The sequence below is a fragment of the Hyla sarda genome, chromosome 4, assembly GCF_029499605.1.
Source record: "Hyla sarda isolate aHylSar1 chromosome 4, aHylSar1.hap1, whole genome shotgun sequence".
Lineage (NCBI taxonomy): Eukaryota > Metazoa > Chordata > Amphibia > Anura > Hylidae > Hyla > Hyla sarda.
The window spans coordinates 24,433,527-24,458,301 of NC_079192.1; the positions used below are offsets into that span (position 1 = coordinate 24,433,527).

The window sequence follows — 24,775 nt, forward strand, 5'->3', positions numbered from 1 at the left end:
CCGCAAGCGGAAATTCAGAAGTGTGAATGGGAATGCGGAATCCCACAGAAGTCTATGGGTGATGATTTGAGGCGAATTCCGCAAGCGGAAATTCAGAAGTGTGAATGGGAATGCGGAATCCCATAGAAGTCTATGGGTGATGATTTGAGGCGGAATTCCGCAAGCGGAAATTCGGAAGTGTGAATGGGAATGCGGAATCCCATAGAAGTCTATGGGTGATGATTTGAGGCGGAATTCCGCAAGCGGAAATTCGGAAGTGTGAATGGGAATGCGGAATCCCATTGAAGTCTATGGGTTTTGATTTGTGGCGGAATTCCGCAAGCGGAAATTCTACAGTGCGAATAGACACTTAGGCAGAAAAGCTCCCGATGCTGTGGGCATTGTAAAGTTATCAAAAAATTTGCGGGTCTGTTATCAATAGCTATAGTAGGAGTAACACCCCTTCTCCCTATGGGGCTGTAAGTTTGGGTCCAAGAAACTTGGGGGGGTGGGTATGTGTGTGTGTGTGTGTGCGTGTGTGCGTGCGTGTGTGTGTGATATAGGGGAAAAATGTGTAGGAGCTCACCCAAGATTTCCACTCAAGGGCTGGTCCTTAAAGGGGTACTCCGGTGAAAACCTTTTTTCTTTTAAATCAACTGGTGGCAGAAAGTTAAACATATTTATAAATTACTTCTATTAAAAAATCTTAATCCTTCCAGTACTTATTAGCTGCTGGATGCTACAGAGGAAATTCCTTTCTTTTTGGAACACTGATGACATCACGAGCACAGTGCTCTCTGCTAACATCTCTGTCCATTTTAGCAACCATGCATAGCAGATGTATGCTAAGGGCAGCATGGTGGCTCAGGGGTTAGCACTGCTGCCTTGCAGTGCTGAGGACTTGGGTTCAAATCCCACTAAGGACAACAATAAATAAAGTGTTATTATTATTATTATAATAACCTCAGCAGAGAGAACTGTGCTCGTGATGTCATCAGAGAGCATTCCAAAAAGAAAAGAATTTCCTCTGTAGTATTCAGCAGCTAATAAGTACAGGAAGTAATTTACAAATATGTTTAACTTTCTGCCACCAGTTGATTTAAAAGAAAAAAGGTTTTCACCGGAGTACCCCTTTAAAGGGGTATTCATGTGGAACTGTTTTTCTTTTTTTAATCAGCTGGTGCCAGAAAGTTAAACAGATTTGTAAATTGCTTCTATTAAAAAATCTTAATCCTTCCAGTACTTAGTAGCTGCTGAATACTACAGAGGAAATTATTTTCTTTTTGGAACACAGAGCTCTCTGCTGACATCTCGGTCCATTTTAAGTCCAGAGTAGGAGAAAATCCCCATAGAAAACACATGCTGCTCTGGACAGTTCCTAAAATGAACAGAGATGTGAGCAGAGAGAGAGCACTGTGCTCCAAAAAGAAAAGAATTTCCTCTATAGTATTCAGCAGCTGATAAGTACTGGAAGGGTTAAGATTTTTTAATAGAAGTAATTTACAAATCTGTTAAACTTTCTGGCACCAATTGATAAAAAAAAAAAAAAAGTTTTCCACCAGAGCACCAGAGTACCCCTTTAAGGATTCCTGCTAACGGGAATGGTGTTTCTGTTCTGGAAAAAGTGCAGGAACTCAGTTCCCATGCATTCCTGTAGGACCTGAGCCCTGGGGGCCCAGTTGTTACAATCCAGCCAGCCACAAAGCCATCCGTGACCCCAGTAGAGACTTTGCCTGAGGGACTACTAACCTTAGTTGCCCCTGGCTACTCCATCCACGTTGTGAGGACCACACATACCATGCATGTTTGGTCCTCACGAGGTGGATAGAGTAGCCAGGGGCAACTAAGGTTAGCAGTCCCTCAGGCAAAGTCTCTAGTGGGGTCACGGATGGCTTTGTGGCTGGCTAGCCCTGTATGTCCCCTGTTGAACCCTTGCAACATTTTGTCTGAAGAATAGGGGATAATCGTTGACTTTGGAGTACATTCGGTTTGAGGTGCCGGGGGGGGGTGTACCCATAATTGTATGTGCGATAGAATCACTCTAGACACAGAGCTAACTTGCAAAACAGGGCTTAAGTTTACTGAAGTCCGCCGTGGACATCCATACTTTATACATATGTGATATATACTGTATATATATATATATATATATATACTTAAGAAAACTTGTACTCAAGGTTGCTGTTATTACGGTTCCTTGTGGCAGGACATAAGATAAAGACCATTGTGACAGGCAAGCCATGCAGCACTAACTCTGGCTGGAAACCCACAAAGAGTTGAGTGTTTGCAGAAGAGTCCTTGCTCAGCTATTTCCACTTCTGGCTGGATGATTCTCCCTCTCGGAATAGGAACAGTCTTGAAACGCCATATGGTGCTGTGATCAGCGTGACCGACCCAGAGCTGAGCAGGTGAACTTTAGCAATTGCAACTGGATGTTGATACTCTGGAAAAGACAGGGCTTGGTCACATGCTTCACAGCAGCAGTTAGCTGAAAACAGGTTAAAGGGGTACTCCGCTCCTAGACATCTTATCCCTTATCCAAAGGATAGGGGATAAGATGTCTGATCGCGGGGGATCCGCCACACCCCGCAATCTCGGCTGCGGAACCCTAGACATCCGGTAAATGGAGCAAATTTCGCTCCTCGCTGGATGACTGTTGATGCGGGGCTGAGGCTTGTGATGTCACAGCCACGCCCCCTCAATGCAAGTCTATTGGAGGGGTGTGAAGGCCGTCATGCCCCCTCCCATAGACTTGCATTGAAGGGGCATGGCCGTAGCGTTACAAGCCTCCACCGCTGCACCCAATGCTCTAAACAAACGCTGGGTGGTGCAGGAAGATCGTGGGGGTACCCAGCAGCAGGACCCCCGAGATCAGACATCTTATCACTATCCTTTGGATAGGAGATAAGATGTCTAGGGGCGGAGATCCCCTTTAAGGCCAGACTCTGACTAGATCCATCTCTATACCCTCTCTGACAGCCTTTCTAGCTGTTTCTACATAGAAACTTGTCTTAGGGTAGGTCATGTGACCATAGTTACACGCATCCTTTCATGTGTTATCCACCAGTGGAGAGCAAAATGTTAACCCTTACAGTTCCCAAATGCTACAGACTTAGATAAATGGAGAACAAGAATTCCTCATCCCCAGGACAACCTTATACTATGACAGCTGGGAGGTAGTACCGGGACACTGCATGTGTTCATATATAGTTTTCTATTGCTTTAATGCCCATACATCTCTTCTCCCTGTTCTCTAGAGTCCATCCTTGGTGATCAACTTGTTTACTGTTCGTTCCTGTTGTTCTAGATATTAATCCTTGGCATTGGTCTAATGATTTAATGTTCATACAGTACCTGTTATTCTATTCCACTGGTAGGTGATGTAGCTTTGTGCCTAAAAAAGTTCCTGTCAGGATCCGGACTGGTATGCGGGGAGGACACGGGTGGTGGATCCTCTGTGTCAGTAAGGAGATGACGTGGGCCGTACCAGGGGAACGGAATCTAAGGGGTTACTGGCTTTCACCAGAGCCCGCCGCAAAGCGGGATGGACTTGCAGCGGCAGGTAACCCCCAGGTCGTTCCACCCGATAGCGACTCAACCTCACTGACAGCTGAGAAAGGCGTGGTACAAGGGATTAGGCAAGAGCAAGGTCGGATGTAGCAGAAGGTCAGGGTGTTACGCCTAGCGCTCCGGGTCCCCGCTCCTCCCCGGAGCGCTCACGGCGTCTCTCTCCCCGCAGCGCCCCGGTCGGTCCCGCTGACCGGGAGCGCTGCACTGTCATGGCCGTCGGGGATGCGATTCGCACAGCGGGACGCGCCCGCTCGCGAATCGCATCCCAGGTCACTTACCCGTCCCGGTCCCCTGCTGTCATGTGCTGGCGCGCGCGGCTCCGCTCTCTAGGGCGCGCGCGCGCCAGCTCTCTGAGACTTAAAGGGCCAGTGCACCAATGATTGGTGCCTGGCCCAATTAGCTTAATTGGCTCCCACCTGCTCCCAGACTATATCTGATCACTGCCCCTGCACTCCCCTGCCAGATCTTGTTGCCTTGTGCCAGTGAAAGCGTTTAGTGTGTCCAAAGCCTGTGTTACCTGAACCCTTGCTATCCATCTTGACTACGAACCTTGCCACCTGCCCCCGACCTTCTGCTACGTCTGACCTTGCCTCTGCCTAGTCCTTCTGTCCCACGCCTTCTCAGCAGTCAGCGAGGTAGAGCCGTTGCTAGTGGATACGACTACTGCCGCAGCAAGACCATCCCGCTTTGCGGCGGGCTCTGGTGAACACCTGTAGCCTCTTAGAACCGGTCCACTAGCACGGTCCACGCCAATCCCTCGCTGACACAGAGGATCCACTACCTGGAAGCCGAATCGTGACACAGGGCAGGCAGAAACGGTTCATAGTCAGGGGCAACGGCAAGGGTCTGGGTACATAGGCAATGGAAGACACAGAAACGCTTTCTCAGGGCACAAGGCAACAAGATCCGGCAGGGACAGGAAGCGAAAGTGGGTTTTTATGGTGTGGGGAGTGCTTGGAACTAATTGGGCCAGGCTCCAATTAGTGGTGCACTGGCCCTTTAAATCTGAGAGACCCGGCGCGCGCCCTAGAGAGCGAGGCCACGCGCGCCGGGACTGAGCAGAAGGACGGGGCCGGTGAGTGACACGGGATGCGATCCGTGTGCGGGCACGTCCCGCCGCGGGGATCGCATCCCCGCCGAGAGACACACAGCAGCGCTCCCGGTCAGCGAGTCTGACCGGGGCGCTGCAAGCAGGAGTGTAACACCGCGAGCGCTCCGGAGGGGAAGCGGGACCCGGAGCGATCGGCGTTACAGTACCCCCCCTTAGGTCTCCCCCTCTTTTTGGAGTCCAGGAACCTATGGATGAGCTCCTTGTCGAGGATATTGACCTCGGGCTCCCAAGACCTCTCTTCGGGGCCACAATTCTCCCAGTCAACAAGAACATTTTTTTTACCTCTGACGACCTTGGAGGCGAGGATTTCTTTTACCGAGAAGACGTCAGAGGAGCCAGTGACAGGAGCGGGAACGGTGACCTTGGGGGAAAAGCGGTTAAGTATGAGAGGTTTGAGAAGGGATACATGAAAGGAGTTAGGAATACGAAGAGAAGAAGGAAGATGGAGCTTGTAGGAGACAGAATTGATTTGACTTTTGACTCTATATGGTCCGAGGTAACGAGGACCCAGCTTGTAGCTAGGGACACCAAACCGAATATATTTGGCAGAGAGCCACACTTTGTCACCAGGGGCAAAGACAGGAGGAGCTCTTCTCTTCTTATCCGCATGTTTTTTCATGCGAGAAGAGGCCAGTAAGAGCGACTTTTGAGTTTCCTTCCAGATAGAAGAGAAGTCCCGGGTCAATTCATCTACGGCAGGAACTCCAGATGAAGTGGGGATGGGGAGGGGGGGAAGCGGGTGACGGCCGTACACCACAAAGAATGGAGACTTGGCGGATGACTCAGAGTTTTTGAAATTGTACGAGAATTCAGCCCAGGGTAACAGGTCGACCCAATCATCTTGGCGGGAGGAGACAAAATGTCGCAGGTAGTCACCAAGGATCTGGTTCACTCTCCACTTGTCTATTGGACTGCGGGTGGTAGGAGGACGAGAAATTTAATTTGATCTTTAATTGATTACAGAGAGATCTCCAAAATTTAGACACAAATTGAACGCCTCTATCCGAGACCATATGCGTGGGAAGCCCGTGAAGACGAAAAGTCTGACCGGGGCGCTGCAAGCAGGAGTGTAATGCCACGAGCGCTCCGGAGGGGAAGCGGCACCCGGAGCGCTCGGCGTTACAGTTCCTTTGCGCACAAAGTAGCGATGTGGTGTCCCGGTACCGTATTGCATACAGTACCTAGGTATAGGTCCCCAAAGTCAGAGTTCCTAGGAACGGTGGGGACCTCAGGTTTAGTCTTCCCCTAGTCACCCCTTAGATAACTAATATATTGCACAATTAAATGTAAATAAATGTATATAGAGTGTACTTACCTTGCGCTAGCGTCGCAGGACCTGCGGGTCACGTGACAAGGCTTTAGTCTCTATGGTTAGTGAAAAGGACCTTTGGAGGTTCATAGACCATGTGATACCCACAATGCTTTGTGAGGCTGATTGACAGATGGCGTGGACCAATCCTAAAACAGCCAGCCCCTGCCCATATAAGGGAGCTGCGGCCATCATTCTCTATCTTGGGTTGCTGTCACTGAATGAGGTAGGACCTCTGCAACTTACAACGACAATTACTAGGCCAAAGCCTTGCGGCCTCGGCTGAATTACACGGTGAGTTCTTCTAAATTCTCCGTAATTACTGGCAAGGACCCTGGACCTAAACTTAACCCCATATCCAGCGGATCTGCGCATACAAAATCCCTACAAGCTAAAGAACTTACTCAAAGTCCCAACCAACGGTCAATCTCAGCCAAGCTCTTCATAGACTCTGTTACAAAGACTCTTCTTATGTTCGCATGTTGCAGAAAATCTTCAGTAAAAGTCGATGCAAGTTTTCAGCGAAGCTCTGGTTGTGGACAATACTTTATTCTGCAAACACCTATCGTCCTTGGGAAGGGTGGCGATAGGCCAAGTCATACAGCATTTAACCCTCACCCTGGCGTCACGACTGACAAGGATTAATAGCACCCTTTATAACCTGCACAGCAACATCCCGACCACCATTCACACCCACAAGGCGACCACCACAGCGACTTTTGACAAAAGTCTATAAATGATAAATACGTGACCACTGCATGGTCAAAAAGAAAAAGTTCTACGGGTAGGCAAGAAGAGCGAAACTGTCTATATCAAAAGACGCATTAAAGGGTACCTCTCATCAAATTAACTTTTGATATATTTTAGATTAATGAATGTTGAATAACTTTCCAATAGCATGTTAATGAAAAATATGCTTCTTTCTATTGTATTTTTCCCGATCAGTCCTGTCAGCAAGCATTTCTGACTCATGCTGGAGTCCTAAACACTCAGAGCTGCCAGCCTGCTTTGTTCACAGCCAAACAGGCTGTGAACAAAGCAGGCTGGCAGCTCTGAGTGTTCTCCTTTGTGAACAAAGCAGACTGGCAGCTCGTAGTGTTTAGGACTCCAGCGTGAGTCTGAAATGCTTGCTGCCAGGACTGGTAGGGAGACCCCTAGTGGTCATTTCTTCAAAGTGGAAAATTAAAGAGAAAGAAGCATATTTTTTAATAACATGCAATTGTAAAGTTATTCTGCATACATTAATCTATAATATATCAAAAGTTTTTTTGATGAGAGGTACCCTTTAAAGCCGCTAAAATATGCTACTTGCGCCAAAACATAGACGAAAAAGAAAAAAGGCTCTAAAAGCAATCATAAATCTCCCCCTTAGGGTAGTGTGTAACACGGTAGCCTCGGTTTTGGGTCTTTTCGGCCCATGTAAAGCTCCTGGATTTTTGGTTCCTGATCCCTTATAAATATTCGCTCAACTCTTTGACTATATTTTTTATTCAATATGTTATCATGACATCAACGTGAAAGACTGTCCTCCCCTCCCTCCCCCCCTCCTCCCCCGTGCGTCACTCTCCGTTCCTATCTGCCGACTGTAGTTCAAACTCCACCGTGACTCAGACCACGTTATCTATGAATCTATGGGGTTGGGTCTGGAGATATAAAGGGACCGGGACCAGTGTCCTCCCCACAGTCTCAGCCTCCTCCATCTCTCACCACCATGTGTACCGGGAAATGTGCCAAATGTATCGGGATCTCCCTGTTCCCCTTATGTGCCGTCTCCATCATCTGCAATGTGATCCAGCTCTTTCCAGGATGGGATGTTAAAGCTGTAGAGAACTCATCGGAACAGTTGACGCCAGAAGTTCTGTGGCTTGGAGGAGTGATCGGAGGCGGATTACTGGTAAGAATAGAAACGTGCCGCGTTCCATCTGGGGCTCCAAAGCTATTATTTTCTATAATGGACATTCTAGTAGTCTGGCATCTGCTGGTCTAGAAAGAAAGTACGGGGAGGGTACAGCACTTGGTTGCAAGCAGCTTTATTGAAGATACATCACACCATAAAAAAGACAGTCAGACAGACATGTTTCGAGCGCAAGCGCTCGAAACATGTCTGACTGACTGTCGTTTTTATGGTGTGATGTATCTTCAATAAAGCTGCTTGCAATGAAGTGCTGGACCCTCCGTACTTTCTTTCTTTAAAGGGGTACTCCGGTGAAAAACTTTTTTTTTTTTTAAATCTACTGGTGCCAGAAAGTTAAACAGATTTGTAAATTAGCAAAAATAGAAGATAGTCAGCTCACCCGGCCACCGCACGGCAAAATAGTCCTCCAAGGAGAAGAAGAAAGCAGGTAGATGCCAGCGATTAAGAAACTTCCCCTTTATTAGATCCACGTTTCCAGTGTAGTATTCAGCAGCTAATAAGTACAGGAAGGATTAAGATTTTTTAATAGAAGTAATTTACAAATCTAAGAAGAAAGCAGGGTGATGCCAGCGATTAAGAAACTTCCCCTTTATTAGATCCACGTTTCCAGTGTAGTATTCAGCAGCTAATAAGTACAGGAAGGATTAAGATTTTTTTAATAGAAGTAATTTACAAATCTAAGAAGAAAGCAGGTAGATGCCAGCGATTAAGAAACTTCCCCTTTATTAGATCCACGTTTCCAGTGTAGTATTCAGCAGCTAATAAGTACAGGAAGGATTAAGATTTTTTTAATAGAAGTAATTTACAAATCTAAGAAGAAAGCAGGTAGATGCCAGCGATTAAGAAACTTCCCCTTTATTAGATCCACGTTTCCAGTGTAGTATTCAGCAGCTAATAAGTACAGGAAGGATTAAGATTTTTTTAATAGAAGTAATTTACAAATCTAAGAAGAAAGCAGGTAGATGCCAGCGATTAAGAAACTTCCCCTTTATTAGATCCACGTTTCCAGTGTAGTATTCAGCAGCTAATAAGTACAGGAAGGATTAAGATTTTTTAATAGAAGTAATTTACAAATCTAAGAAGAAAGCAGGTAGATGCCAGCGATTAAGAAACTTCCCCTTTATTAGATCCACGTTTCCAGTGTAGTATTCAGCAGCTAATAAGTACAGGAAGGATTAAGATTTTTTTAATAGAAGTAATTTACAAATCTAAGAAGAAAGCAGGTAGATGCCAGCGATTAAGAAACTTCCCCTTTATTAGATCCACGTTTCCAGTGTAGTATTCAGCAGCTAATAAGTACAGGAAGGATTAAGATTTTTTAATAGAAGTAATTTACAAATCTAAGAAGAAAGCAGGTAGATGCCAGCGATTAAGAAACTTCCCCTTTATTAGATCCACGTTTCCAGTGTAGTATTCAGCAGCTAATAAGTACAGGAAGGATTAAGATTTTTTTAATAGAAGTAATTTACAAATCTAAGAAGAAAGCAGGGTGATGCCAGCGATTAAGAAACTTCCCCTTTATTAGATCCACGTTTCCAGTGTAGTATTCAGCAGCTAATAAGTACAGGAAGGATTAAGATTTTTTTAATAGAAGTAATTTACAAATCTAAGAAGAAAGCAGGTAGATGCCAGCGATTAAGAAACTTCCCCTTTATTAGATCCACGTTTCCAGTGTAGTATTCAGCAGCTAATAAGTACAGGAAGGATTAAGATTTTTTTAATAGAAGTAATTTACAAATCTAAGAAGAAAGCAGGTAGATGCCAGTGATTACGAAACTTCACCTTTATTAGATCCACGTTTCCAGTGTAGTATTCAGCAGCTAATAAGTACAGGAAGGATTAAGATTTTTTTTAATAGAAGTCATTTACAAATCTAAGAAGAAAGCAGGGTGATGCCAGCGATTAAGAAACTTCCCCTTTATTAGATCCACGTTAAAAACATCGACATGGAGAGACTTCAATGACGTGTTTCAGGTCCTGTGACCTTTCATCAGATGCATTTGATGAAAGGTCACAGGACCTGAAACGCGTCATGCTTGGCGCTGATTCCTGGGATTTTAATCGCTTGTCATATTGAAGTCTCTCCATGTCGATGTTTTTAACGTGGATCTAATAAAGGGGAAGTTTCTTAATCGCTGGCATCACCCTGCTTTCTTCTTAGATTTGTAAATGACTTCTATTAAAAAAAATCTTAATCCTTCCTGTACTTATTAGCTGCTGTACGCTCCACAGGAAGTACTTTTCTTTGTAAATTAATTTTCTGTCTGACCGCAGTGCTCTCTGCTGACAATTCTGTCCATGTTGGGAACTGTCCAGAGTAGGAGAGGTTTGCTATGAAGATTTGCTCCTACTCTGGACAGTTCCTGAGATAGACAGAGGTCAATGTGGTCAGACAGAAAGGAAATAAAAAAAAATAAAAAATAAATAAAAAAGAACTTCCTCTGTAGTATACAGCAGCTGATAAGTACTGAAAGGATTGAGATTTTTAAAATAGAAGAAATTTACAAATCTGTTTAACTCTCTGATCAGTTTATTTAAAAACACTGGAGCTTGTGACGTCATAGCCCCGCCTCCTCATGATGTCACGTCCCGCCCCCTCAATGCAAGTCTATGGGAGGGGGCGTTACACGCCCCCTCCCATAGACTTGCATTGAGGGGGCGGGACGTCATTAGGGGGCGGGGCTATGACAGTTTGTTCCAAACGCTGAGTAGCGCAGTACCCCTTTAAAGGGGTACTCCGCCCCTAGACATCTTATCCCCTATCCAAAGGATAGGGGATAAGATGTCAGATCGCCGGGGTCGCTGCTGCAGCGCCCCGCTATCATTACTGCACAGAGCGAGTTCGCTCTGCACGTAATGACGGGCAATACAGGGGCCGGAGCATCGTTACGTCACGGCTCCACCCCTCGTGACGTCACGGCCCGCCCCCGTCAATACAAGTCTATAGGAAGGGGGCGTGGCAGTCGTCACGCCCCCTGCCATAGACTTGCACTAAGGGGACGGGCCGTGATGTCATGAGGGGCGGAGCCATGACATCACGCTGCTCCGGCCCCTGTATCGCCCATCATTACGCACAGAGTGAACTCGCTCTGTGCAGTAATGATGGCGGGGTGCCACAGCGGCGATCCCCGGGGTCCCCAGCAGCGGGACCGCGGCGATCTGACATCTTATCCCCTATCCTTTGGATAGGGGATAAGATGCCAGGGGCGGAGTACCCCTTTAAGGTTGGGGCATTGGATGTGGCCATTGTATTGTGCCCTGCTGGATTTTAGGGTTTGTCATAGGTCACTCTGTTCCCAGTCTATACCTAGAACCCTGGGGTTCTCATTGTTGCCTCCTCCTGAGCCTAGAACCTGGTAACCGTAAACTATTTTCTTATCTCAGGTGCTTGTTCCAGCCATTCACATCCAAGCCACCGGGCGAGAGGGCTGCTGCAATAACCGCTGTGGGGTGAGTTCTCCGAGCCTGTCTTACGTATATGTATTAACGGGTAACTATGGGATTACCGTGATAAAAAGGGCTTTATCTCCAATATAAAATGATTTCTCCTAAGTGCATACCTTCTAAGGGTGCGTTCACACGCTATTTGGGGGTTTTCCGCTGCGTATTTGAAAGGGGGCGGGCTCTTCTCGGCTGTCTGGAGCAGATTTTCCGTGGCGGAAGTTACGCTGCGGAAAACCCGCCACAGTCCCTACTGACTTCAATTGGGGCTCGCATAAATTCCTCCGTGGAAAATCTGCTGCGGACAGCCAAGAAGAGCCCGCCCCCTTTCAAATATGTAGCGAAAAAAAAACGCAAAAACAAATAGTGCGTGAACGCACCCTAAAACAGTAGTCCCCAACCCAGTCCTCGAGGTCCACAATAGTCCAGGATTTAACATTTTCCCTGTTCTATTCCAATGGAGTAACTGGAAAACAAAATGGAATGTCGGTGGGCCTTGAGGACTGGGTTGGGGACCACTGGTCTATGGTGTATGGAGGCCTCCTGACTCTACCAACTCTGATGTCCTCAAGGCCACCAGCCGTCCAGGATTTGATGTTTTCCCTTCTTCTCTTCTAATGGAGTATATGGAAAAAAACCAAAATGTTGGCGGGCCTTGAGGACTGGGTTGGGGACCTCTGTTCTAAAACATCTAAAGACAACTACGTATTTCTGACAGGTTCTTAGTGATGGGTGTATAGTCTCTGCAGAAGTATAAGTCAGCATAAGTCAATATATATATATATATATATATATATATATACATATATATGTATATATGTATGTATATATGTATGTATATATATGTGTATATATACATATATATATGTGTATATATATATATATTTATATATGGTATGTATATATATATATATATATGTGTGTATATATATATATATATATATATATATGTATAAATATATATGTATATGTGTATATATATGTGTATATATATGTGTAGATATATATATATATAAACTAAAGGGGATGAGTATTTACCTCAGGGCGAGGCCACCACTCCTGGTGTAACGGAGCTTCAGAAGGCCATTAAGCACTCCGCAGGCATTCTGGGTAATGGCCTTCTGAAGCTCCGTTACACCAGGAGTGGTGGCCTCGCCCTGAGGTAAATACTCATCCCCTTTAGCTGCTCTCAGGCCTCTTATCCCAGCCAAGCCAGATCACCCTGCTCTGTACTGACTCGTGGCAAAAACCACAAAACACCTGTCTGCAGATGGGTAGAAACTTCCCTTTTGGGGAATAGTCTGGCTTGGCATAAATCCCGATCAGCTTTTTATATTCCTTAACAGGAGCTGATACCAGGGAACATTACCTGAAAAGGTGATGTAATGAGCTGCTTTGCATATTCCCCTAAATATATATATATATATATATATTTATATATTTTTTATATATAAAAATCTTTCAAAGAGAGGGACCACTCATAGTCCTTCCGGTTTGGTGCACTGAGACAAGTGAGAGATAGCACTGCTGAACTCGCAACGTTTCACCATTTATCCTGTGTGATACCATGTGCTGTATCTAAGCCTGACACTATTCATATAGTTGGTATAATTTTTTTATCGTGAATACCATACTCACCCCCTTCCCTCTCACAGATGTTCCTGTCCATCATCTTTGCCGCTGTTGGCGTTGTTGGATCTCTCTACGGTTTCGTGGCGTCTGTGCTGGGGATGGTGAGAGGACCGACGTGCTATTTCAGTTACCACAATGAAACTTCCGGCACAACCTCACAACAATGGGGACGTCCCTTTGACTCTGAACTGAAAGATTTCAGGTAAGGATTATTGGAAGTTTTGGCTTTAAGGGGCTTTCCACTAAAAATCTATTCCTAGTGCACAATCCTTTATCTCGGCCCTCGAATAATTGGCTATGGGATTATTTCATTTTTCATGTATTGTAGTGTTATTATTATTATTATTATTATTAGTGACAGGGGGCGGGACTGTGACAATTTTTCTTCTATTTAAAGGGGTACTCCGGTGGTCCAGCATTCTGAACATTTAGTTCAGAACACTCAGAGCTGGAGGCCATGATTGTGATGTCACGGCCACGCCCCCTCCATTCATATCTATGGGAGGGGGCGTGTCGGCCGACACGCCCCTCCCATAGACATGAATGGTGGGGGCGTGGCTTGATGTCACGACCACTGCCACAGGAACCCGAGATTTGTTTAGAATGTTGGGTGCTTGGGGTGATCGTAGGGGGCCCCAGCATCTGACCCACGCGGTCAAACATCATATCCCCAATCCTTTGGATAGGGGATAAGATGTCTGGCAGCAGAGTACCCCTTTAAACTGAAATAGCTATTACTGCAGTATGTGACTTATGGGGGGGTCCCAAAGAAAAACTTGGTCCAAAGAATGGTCAAACGTTTAAAGGGGTGGACTAAAGGGGAGATTTATATGTTTGAGGTGGAGTCACCTTTTTCTTAATTTATAAAACAAAGAGCATTTCTCAACCCGTGAGAATTCTTAAAAAAATAAATTAAAAAAAAGCAAATTTTTCCCCAAAACAGCACCACCCCTGTCATCAGGCTGTGTGCGGTATTACAACTCAGCTCCATTCAGTTCAATAGAACTGAGCTGCAATACCACACACAAACTGAGGACAAGGGTGGCGCTCTTTCTGGATAACGCCTTTAAAGGGGACAAATCTACTGATAATGTTCAGCAACTGTGCAAAGAGTTTGGGATTTTTTTTTACGTAAATGATAAATAATCATAAATTAGGCGTCCAAAAAACTGCGCAAAGGCACAAGAACAATGATAAATGCCCCTCTTGACCAGTGTGCCTCCAGCTGTTCCAAAACTACAACTCTCAGCATGCCTGGACAGCCTTTAGCACTAGTTACATCCAAGGCTGCATTCATAGTTACTCTGCATCTCTAAAGGGGTACTCCGGTGGAAAACGTTTTATTTTTTAATGAACTGGTGCCAGAAAGTTAAACAGATTTGTAAATTACTTCTATTAAAAAATCTTTACCCTTCCAGTACTTATTAGCAGCTGTATGCTACAGAGGAAATTCTGTTCTTTTTGAATTTCTTTTTTGTGCTCTCTGCTGACACCTGATGCCCGTATGAGGAACTGTCCAGAGCAGGAGAAAATCCCCATAGCAAACCTATGCTACTCTGGACAGTTCCTGATACGGACAGAGGTGTCAGCAGAGAGCACTGTGGACAAGACAAAAAAGAAATTCAAAAACAACAGAATTTCCTCTGTAGCATACAGCTGCTAATAAGTACTGGAAGGATTAAGATTTTTTTTTATAGAAGTAATTTACAAATCTGTTTAACTTTCTTGCACCAGTTGACTTATAAAGACCTAAAAAAAAAAATGTTTTCCACCGGAGTACCCTTTTAAAATGCCCCACAGCTGAACATGCCATACACACACAGAAGCAGCAGAGGGCAGTAATGAGATGGAGGCAATAAAAATGCTAATCAGCTGAAGTATGAATGCAGCTCTGGATGTGATTAGAGTATAACACGATCGTCATGAAAAAAAATTCAAAAATGGCGCTGCTTTTGGACCTGGTTAACCCTTTGTTTCTCTTTGCTCTTGCAGTGACAAAAATTATCTATTCAACAAGACCATGTGGGATGCCTGTGAGAGCCCCAAGGGAGTGGCCGAGTTTAACATCATCCTGTTCTCTATGGTCCTGGCTTCCACCGCCATCTCTCTGATCCTGTGCGCTGTTCAGATGTTTAACGGTCTTTTCGGCTGCCTGTGCGGAACCTGCGGGAAAAAGGAATAGATGGTAAGTGGGTACTGGCTTCCATCCATTTAATAGAGGGGATTACAAAAAAAACGAAACATAGCTGCTTTCTTCCAAAAAAAACTGCGCCACCCCTGTCATCAGGTTGTGTGTGGTATTACAACTCGGCTCACTTCACTTTAACTGAGCTGCAATGCCAAACCCAAACTGAGGACAAGGGGTTGTCCCGAAACCTGAGTCTATCCAGCTACATGATAATAAATGAGAATTATTACAGAAGATAATGGCATTTTGCTGGGATTTCCTGCTGGGAGAGGGGAAAGGAGATTCTTCATCCAAAGTCAGGACACAGAGCTGTTCATGTATCTGTGCCCGAATACGCACAATAATTAATTTTTTATATATTTATAAAATATATACAGTGATCCCTCAACATACAATAGTTTCACCATATATTGGTCTTTTCTGGACCATTGTAAGTGGAAACCAGACTCAACATACAATGTACAGACAGTCCAGATCTGTGAAACGTGTCAATGGCTGGAAGAATCGACCAATCAGAATGGGCATTTTACTGGTAAAACACCTGTATTACTGATTGGTGTCTGGTAGCGCTCCCTACAGTACAGGGAGGTATTACATGTTCTGTACTCTTTACCTGTGTTACTGAAGTGTATGCACTGACTGGTGTCTGGTAGCGCCCCCTACAGTACAGGGAGGTATTACATGTTCTGTACTCTTTACCTGTATTACTGAAGTGTATGCACTGACTGGTGTCTGGTAGCGCCCCCTACAGTACAGGGAGGTATTACATGTTCTGTACTCTTTACCTGTATTACTGAAGTGTATGCACTGACTGGTGTCTGGTAGTGCCCCCTACAGCACAGGGAGGTATTACATGTTCTGTACTCTTTACCTGTATTACTGAAGTGTATGCACTGACTGGTGTCTGGTGGTGCCCCCTACAGTACAGGGAGGTATTACATGTTCTGCACTCTTTACCTGTATTACTGAAGTGTATGCACTGACTGATGTCTGGTAGCGCCCCCTACAGTACAGGGAGGTATTACATGTTCTGTACTCTTTACCTGTATTACTGAAGTGTATGCACTGACTGATGTCTGGTAGCGCCCCCTACAGTACAGGGAGGTATTACATGTTCTGTACTCTTTACCTGTATTACTGAAGTGTATGCACTGACTGGTGTCTGGTAGCGCCCCCTACAGTACAGGGAGGTATTACATGTTCTGTACACTTTACCTGTATTACTGAAGTGTATGCACTGACTGGTGTCTGGTAACGCCCCCTACAGTACAATGAGGTATTACATGTTCTGTACACTTTACCTGTGCCAGGGTTAGCTGCTCCTTTGGACACCAGGTGAGGGCGGCTCCATGTTACTTTTTTAGGACATTGTACAGGACCCCGAAGAAGCTCCTGTCCTCTACATAGACCAGTGTTTCCCAAGCGGGGTGCCCCCAGTTGTTGCAAAACTGCAACTCCCAGCATGCCCGGACAGCCTTCGGCTGTCCGGGCATGCTGGGAGTTGTAGTTTTGCAACAGCTGGAGGCTCCCTGCTTGGGAAACACTGACACAGACAGTGATTTACAGCTCCCAGCAGATCTTTATTACTTTTATATGTAAGGATTTGCTTTATCTATATTAGTTATCTACTTATTTTTCTTTAATCCTCACTTTTTCCTATTTTGGATGACATTTTGGTGCCTTTAGAACCAATTATCAGGTTTCCATAGAGTTCTGGTCTCAACATACAATGGTTTCACCATACAATGGTCGTCCCGGAACCGATTAATATTGTAACTTGAGGGACCGCTGTACATATATTTAAATACATTAAATACATTTTTATATATATATATTTTTTTTTACAGATGAACCCAGCCGGTAACCATGACAACTGACGCCCCCCACTGCTGACGTCAAAGGCTGGATCCTTTGACAGCCCATCCTGGTTGTTTGGAGATGTCTTCCTGGTCGAACATGTATGAGGACTCCCATGAGTCAGAATGAAGGGAACCCCCCCCCCCCAGACTGACTCATATTTGCACTATGGATTCTGGGAGTCTGATGTCTATACATTATAGACAAGTTTATATTTTTTATTTATGGTTAATATTGATACATGTGAATAAACTCAGATTTCAATACGTGCGTCTCGTCCATATTTTGTAAATTAATATAATTAATACCTTGGAATTGAGGGATTTCTTGGCCATAAACCTGTGGTGGACCGTCCTTGGCAGCAGAAGATCCAGATAAGACCGTCTCTCTAGAGGCCCAAACGTCATACAGTAACATCCCATTTAATTGCCATCATACGGGCAGGAAATCCTTCTATGTTGGCAAAATTTGCCAAATTATTTGGATCATTTTGAGGTACATATGACATATATATCACTTTCTAGTGTGGGGTTTTTCCTTTTCCTTCCCTTATCCTTTAATTTCCTTACCCTTTCTCCTCCCTTTCTCTTTTCTTTCATTTCCTTTCCCTTCTCTTTCAATCCCTTCCCTTTCCCTTTTTAATTTCCTATTTTATTCCCTTTTCTTTCCCCTCTCCTTCATTTCCTTTCCCTTCTCTTTCAATCCCTTCCCTTTCCCTTTTTAATTTCCTTTTTCATTCCCTTTTCTTTCCCCTCTCCTTCATTTCCTTTCCCTTCTCTTTCCTTTCCTTTCCCTTCTCTTCTCTTCTCTTTCCTTTCCCTTCCCTTCTCTTTTCTTTCCCCTCTCCTTCATTTCCTTTCCCTTCTCTTTCCTTTCCTTTCCCTTCTCTTCTCTTTCCTTTCCCTTCCCTTCTCTTTTCTTTTCCCTCTCCTTCATTTCCTTTCCCTTCATTTCCTTTCCCTTCTCTTTCATTTCCTTTCCCCTCCTTTTCCATTCACTTTCCTTTACTTTCACTTCTCGTTTCACCACCTCTCTTTCCTTTCCCCTCTCTTTCCCGTCACGCCCCCTCCCATAGACTTGCATTGAGGGGGCGGGACATGACGTAGCACAGGGGCGGAGTCATGACATCACGATACTCCGTCCCCGTGGTCGGGAGGCAAAAGACTGCGAACCTCCAGCGCTTCCGACAGTACTTACAGGTGGGTGCTGCATGCTAGATTGCGGGGTTCCAATGTATAACCAAAAAACAAAGAGACCCACGATACTGACAATATTTCATAAAGGTATAGCAATCTTTATTAGACAGAATAAGACAAACAATTCAAATAATTAAAAAGGCAGAAGATGACCATGGGCAGGAGACAAACAGTGGCGGTGAATCTGGTATGGGTAATGTAGGTATTCAATGAGGAACATGTACAATATAATGCTGAAAAGACTGCAGATTCCTAGTGTAGTACAATATAAGTATAGCATCTAGCATACATAAGTATAAACAAAATAGAAACCAAAAATGGAAAAGAGGAACACCTAGGAAAACTACCTGTCATAAACCCACAAGCCAGGAACACCAAGCACCGACACCCCAACACACACCCCCTGACGAAGCCCATACGCGAAACGTGCGTTGGGGTTTCGGTGCTTGGTGTTCCTGGCTTGTGGGTTTATGACAGGTAGTTTTCCTAGGTGTTCCTCTTTTCCATTTTTGGTTTCTATTTTGTTTATACTTATGTATGCTAGATGCTATACTTATATTGTACTACACTAGGAATCTGCAGTCTTTTCAGTATTATATTGTATATGTTCCTCATTGAATACCTACATTACCAGATTCACCGCCACTGTTTGTCTCCTGCCCATGGTCATCTTCTGCCTTTTTAATTATTTTAATTGTTTGTCTTATTCTGTCTAATAAAGATTGCTATACCTTTATGAAATATTGTCAGTATCGTGGGTCTCTTTGTTTTTTGGTTATATATTGGTACCCCCGGGACCTACATACGGCGCTTAAATGTTTGCCGTGTGTTTGTTTGGCCAACTGATTGCGGGGTTCCCCAGCGACTGGACCCCCGCAATCAGACATCTTATCCCCTATCCTTTGGATAGGGGATAAGATGTCTTGGGGCCGGAGTACCCCTTTAAATAAGCACCTGTAGTCTGGAGCGGTGTCCCTCCGAAGATCCTCTTCTATCCCCGCTGAATTGCGCACAGGAGGCGGGCCCGACAAGTGAATTCGAATATTAATTGATGCCGGTCACATGAGCACTCATTAGGCACAAGCAGGGGGCATGAGGCCGCGGCCAACACGCCCCCTCCATGTATCTCTAAGGGGGAGGCAGAGATGCAGTGTCCATGCATCCCTGCCTCTCCTATATAGCTGAATGGAGGGGGGCGTGTCTCTCAGGCTTGTCTGCGGCAGTGCCGGGTCCTGGTATGGGAGATCGCGGGGGTCCCAGCGGTCGGACCCCCATGATCAAACACATCCCCTTTTCTGCGGATAGGGGATAAGTTATATACAGCTGCAGTACTCCTTTAACCCTTTAGGTCACAATATTTAAAAGGAGGAAATTGAAGGTATCAGTTTGTTTGGGGTGCTCATCAGACTGCCTCAGCTCGATAGTGGGGGTCCAATGAGAGAAAAAGACGTACAGAGATCTACTACTTATCTCCTCCTGGTTGTCCTTCCTTTTATACAGTCTGGCGGAGAGCGCTGATTTCACTGTAACTAATGTTACAATATGGCTGATCATTATAAAGTGAACACAAGCCAACGATTGCATGTAATGGTCCCCTGAGTGTAAGATCAAAAATAAAGATAAATGTTTGGTATCAATGCGTGCGGAATTGTTCGGACTATTTAACCCATAAAAATACTGACCAAAATACTATATGTGAACCCAGCTCTACAGTCTTAATAGTGTATTATAAATAACAATAATGCCAATCTGCAGATCAATTATTACAACAATACGAAGTTTACATAATATTATGTTTTATTACTTTGTTTTTTTTTTTTATGTTTTTTTTTTTGTGCCGCCACGTTCTAAGGTGCAAAGTTCCCACACCGTAAAACTTACCCGTGTATTTTATTTTACACACACATTTTCATCTGTGATTGGTAAAAAAAATATGGTTGCATTTTTTAAAAACGTTTTTTCTCTGCCGCGCAGTTAAATTTTACGCTGTCCGATCTAAATCTACGACAGTTTATAAAAATGATTATTTAATAGTCATGTGCACGTGTACACTTGGCGATATCTGTACGTAAGAAGGAAATCCCCTCCCACAAAAATAATGGCCCCAGTGATGAGACACGTGATCAAATTTACAAGGAAATGTATTTAAAGTTATGACGTGATTGTTTTATTATTTGTTTATAGGGATATAAGCTCCAGTGTCCACATTATAAGCTTCCTTCACGCCCCCTGACGAAGCCGGAATATAGCGAAACATGCGTTGGAGTGTGGGCGATTTTATTGGTGGGTAACTGTGATCATTGTTTGATGTACTTTTTCCAGGATTATATGCACGTGGAAGTCTAACCAACAATTATTGTCCTTTTTTCATGTATATTTTTTTTTGTTATTTCTTTCTTCTTTAGTGGGGATTGTATTTTTATGGGTCAATATGTAACATAACTTAGATACTTTTTCACATGGTCTCATGGGTGTAGTGTTACTGTTACACTGACAGTCCACTTTATTAGATACACCTTGCTAGTCCTTGGTTGGACCCCTTTCACCTTCATTCTTGGTGGCATATTTTCTACAAGGTGCTGGACACATTTTACATGGACATGATGACATCACACAGTTTCTCTATATGGACATGATGACATCACACAGTTCTCCATATGGACATGATGACATCACACAGTTCCTCCATATGGACATGATGACATCACACAGTTCTCCATATGGATATGATGACATCACACAGTTCCTCCATATGGACATAATGACATCACACAGTTTCTCTATATGGACATGATGACATCACACAGTTCCTCCATATGGACATGATGACATCACACAGTTCCTCCATATAGCCATGATGACATCACACTGTTCCTCCATATGGACATGATGACATCACACAGTTCCTCCATATGGACATGATGACATCACACAGTTCCTCCATATAGACATGATGACATCACACAGTTCCTCCATATGGACATGATGACATCACACAGTTCCTCCATATGAACATGATGACTAGTGTTGCTCGCGAATATTCGCAATTCGAATATTATTCGCGAATATAGCATATTCGCGAATTCGCGAATTTCGCGAATATAGCGCTATATATTCGTAATTACGAATATTCGTTTTTTTTTTTTTTTTTCTTCACAGTACACATCACAGTGATCATCCCTCTCTGCTTCCAGCTTGTGTGGTGTAAAGAAGGCTGTAATACTACTGTGTGAGACTGGCGTGCGTAAATTCGCATATACGAAAATTCGCATATGCTAATTTTCGCATATGCGAATTTCCACATATGTTATTTTCGCATATGCGAATTTCCCCATATGTTAATTTTCGTATACGCGTATTTTCGCAAACGCGAAAATAAAACGAGAATATAACGAACATGCGAATATTCGCGAATATATGACGAATATTCGTCCATATATTCGCGAATATTCGTGAATTCGAATATGGCCTATGCCGCTCAACACTAATGATGACATCACACAGCTCCTCCATATGGACACGATGACATCACACAGTTCCTCCATATAGACATGATGACATCACACAGTTCTTCCATATGGACATGATGACATCACACAGTTCCTCCATATGGACATGATGACATCACACAGTTCCTCCATATAGCCATGATGACATCACACAGTTCCTCCATATGGACATGATGACATCACACAGTTCCTCCATATGGACATGATGACATCACACAGTTCCTCCATATGGACATGATGACATCACACAGTTCCTCCATATGGACATGATGACATCACACAGTTCCTCCATATGGACATGATGACATCACACAGCTCCTCCATATGGACACGATGACATCACACAGTTCCTCCATATAGACATGATGACATCAAACAGTTCTTCCATATGGACATGATGACATCACACAGTTCCTCCATATGGACATGATGACATCATACAGTTCCTTCCTATGGACATGATGACATCACACAGTTCCTCCATATGGACATGATGACATCACACAGTTCCTCTATAAGGACATGATGACATCACACAGTTCCTCCATATGGACATGATGACATCACACAGTTCCTCCATATGGACATGATGACATCACACAGTTCCTCCATATGGACATGATGACATCACACAGCTCCTCCATATGGACACGATGACATCACACAGTTCCTCCATATAGACATGATGACATCACACAGTCCCTCCATACGGACATGATGACATCACACAGTTCCTCCATATGGACATGATGACATCATACAGTTCCTCCATATGGACATGATGACATCACACAGTTCCTCCATATAGACATGATGACATCACACAGTTCCTCCATATGGACATGATGACATCACACAGTTCCCCCATATAGACATGATGACATCACACAGTTCCTCCATATGGACATGATGACATCACACAGTTCCTCCATATGGACATGATGACATCACACAGTTCTTCCATATAGACATGATGACATCACACAGTTCCTCCATATGGACATGATGACATCACACAGTTCCCCCATATAGACATGATGACATCACACAGTTCCTCCATATGGAGATGATGACATCACACAGTTCCTCCATATGGACATGATGACATCACACAGTTCCCCCATATAGACATGATGACATCACACAGTTCTTCCATATAGACATGATGACATCACACAGTTTCTCTATATGGACATGATGACATCACACAGTTACTGTAAATCTCCGGTTTTACCACATCTCAGCGGTGATCTATTGGATGAGATCTGGTGACTGTGGAGGCCATTGGACTGGAGTCCAGTGACCTCATTGTCCTGTATGAGATGATGTCATGTGACCTCATTGTCCTGTATGAGCTGATGTCATGTGACCTCATTGTCCTGTATGAGATGATGTCATGTGACCTCATTGTCCTGTATGAGATGATGTCATGTGACATGGGGCATTATCCTACTGGAAGTATCATCAGAAGATACAGGGGACACTGTGGTCATAAAGGGACGGACATGGTCAGCAACAATACTCAGGTAGACTGTGGTGTTTATACCATTGGTACTAAGGGACCTAAAGTGTACCAAGAAAATGTCCCCCACACCATTTCACCCCCACCACCAGGCTGAACCGCTGACACAAGGCAGGATGGATCCATCACTTTTCCGGACCATTCTCTGTAAACCCTAGAGATGGTTGTGCGTAAATATCCCAGTAGATCAGCAGTTTCTGTAATACTCAGACCGGCCTGTCTGTCACCAACAACCCTGTCACATTCAAAGTCACTTACATTTTTTTTCTGATTCTCGTGTGAACTTCGCCAAGTTGTCTTGACCACGTCTTCATGCCTAAATGCATTGAGTTGCTGCCATGTGATTGATTGATTAACTATTTGTGTTAATGAGCAACTGAACAGGTGTTATCTAGTAAAATGGCCGGCGAGTGCAATAAAATAGATGTTCTTATCCTGTTATATGATGCCTGCGCTCCGTTGTTGGTGTTCGTAATACGCTTCCTCCAGGGACTTAGTGAGGGTTATGGCAGCAGCTGCTCGGATAGATCTCCCTAGTGAATATTTAACATGTCAGCTGTGGTTATTGGCTATTTACAGCAGATTATTGATAAGGACGTATAAGGGAACATCTGTCCCCGCTACCAATATCTATTGACTGATATAATAAAACCTGACTGCCCAGAAGTGGTCCTGGAAGCCAAGGTCACGGGTGTTTGTAGAAACCGCTCAATGGAGATCTGAAATAGCCAAACCCTATAGTAAATGTTATGTGGCGTCCTATGGCCTCAGATACATCAGCCATAACAATAAACCCTTCATAATAGTATATACCAGTCAGGCATTAAAGGAGTAGCCTTGTGGTGAAAAACGTATCCCCTATCTGCAGGATAGGGGATAAGTTTTAGATTGCGGGGGGGTCTGACCGCTGGGGCCCCCCGCAATCTCCTGTGTGTAGCTCTGACTCTTCCTGGTAGCTGTGCGTCACGACCCCTTCATATATCTCTATGGGAGCGCCATTTGGTTATCTTCGGCTTTCCCACAGAGATATATGGAGGGGAAATGGCGGGCCCCGCTTTGTGCGGGGGTTGTGACGTGCCAATCCTGGAGAGAGCTGGGACTCCTTAGGAGATCTCGGGGGGGGGGGGGGGGGGGCTAGGGGGGGGGGGGGGGCTCCCATTTTTGTATTGTCTTGTATTGTATTTGGTGGTCAATACGCGCTATCTGGCCAGCGAGCTGGGGGTCCCATACAGGAGATCAGGGGGGGGGGAGCACAGAGGTCGGACCCCCCGCGATCTGAAACTTATCCCCTATCCTTAGGATAGGGATAAGTTTTTCACCACTAGACTACCCCCTTTAATTCACATTTACTGTATTACATTTTTTTTTCTAAATTTAATTTCATAATTTTTTAGTCCATATAGGAGACTATTATAAGCAATCTTCCAATCTTACATTGCATTTACTCTTCAAAGCCGCTTCATAGAACAGCATTGATCAATGTAATCGGCGCTCCATTACTTCAGCCTGCCATGGCTGACTGGAACACAGGAGCACCGATCGGAAG

At 44.4% G+C, this 24,775-nt stretch overlaps 1 protein-coding gene and 1 long non-coding RNA gene across 5 annotated transcripts in view; one reads left to right on the plus strand and one right to left on the minus strand.

Moving 5' to 3' along the window:
* The first annotated feature begins 7,269 nt into the window (after positions 1–7,269).
* On the plus strand, positions 7,270–17,235 carry LOC130367630 (transmembrane 4 L6 family member 5-like). Its single transcript, XM_056570195.1, has 5 exons — positions 7,270–7,863; positions 11,269–11,334; positions 12,981–13,159; positions 14,950–15,142; positions 16,993–17,235. Exons 1-4 carry the CDS (start codon positions 7,681–7,683, stop codon positions 15,137–15,139), a joined length of 618 nt encoding a protein of 205 aa, XP_056426170.1. The 5' UTR covers positions 7,270–7,680; the 3' UTR covers positions 15,140–15,142; positions 16,993–17,235.
* The window catches only part of LOC130367634 (uncharacterized), an 85,228-nt gene continuing 75,201 nt past the window's right edge, over positions 14,749–24,775 (minus strand). For all 4 annotated transcript variants that reach the window (XR_008892115.1, XR_008892116.1, XR_008892117.1 and 1 more), the window contains exon 3: positions 14,749–15,120. This is a non-coding gene — a long non-coding RNA (uncharacterized LOC130367634). The remainder of the gene's footprint in view (positions 15,121–24,775) is intronic.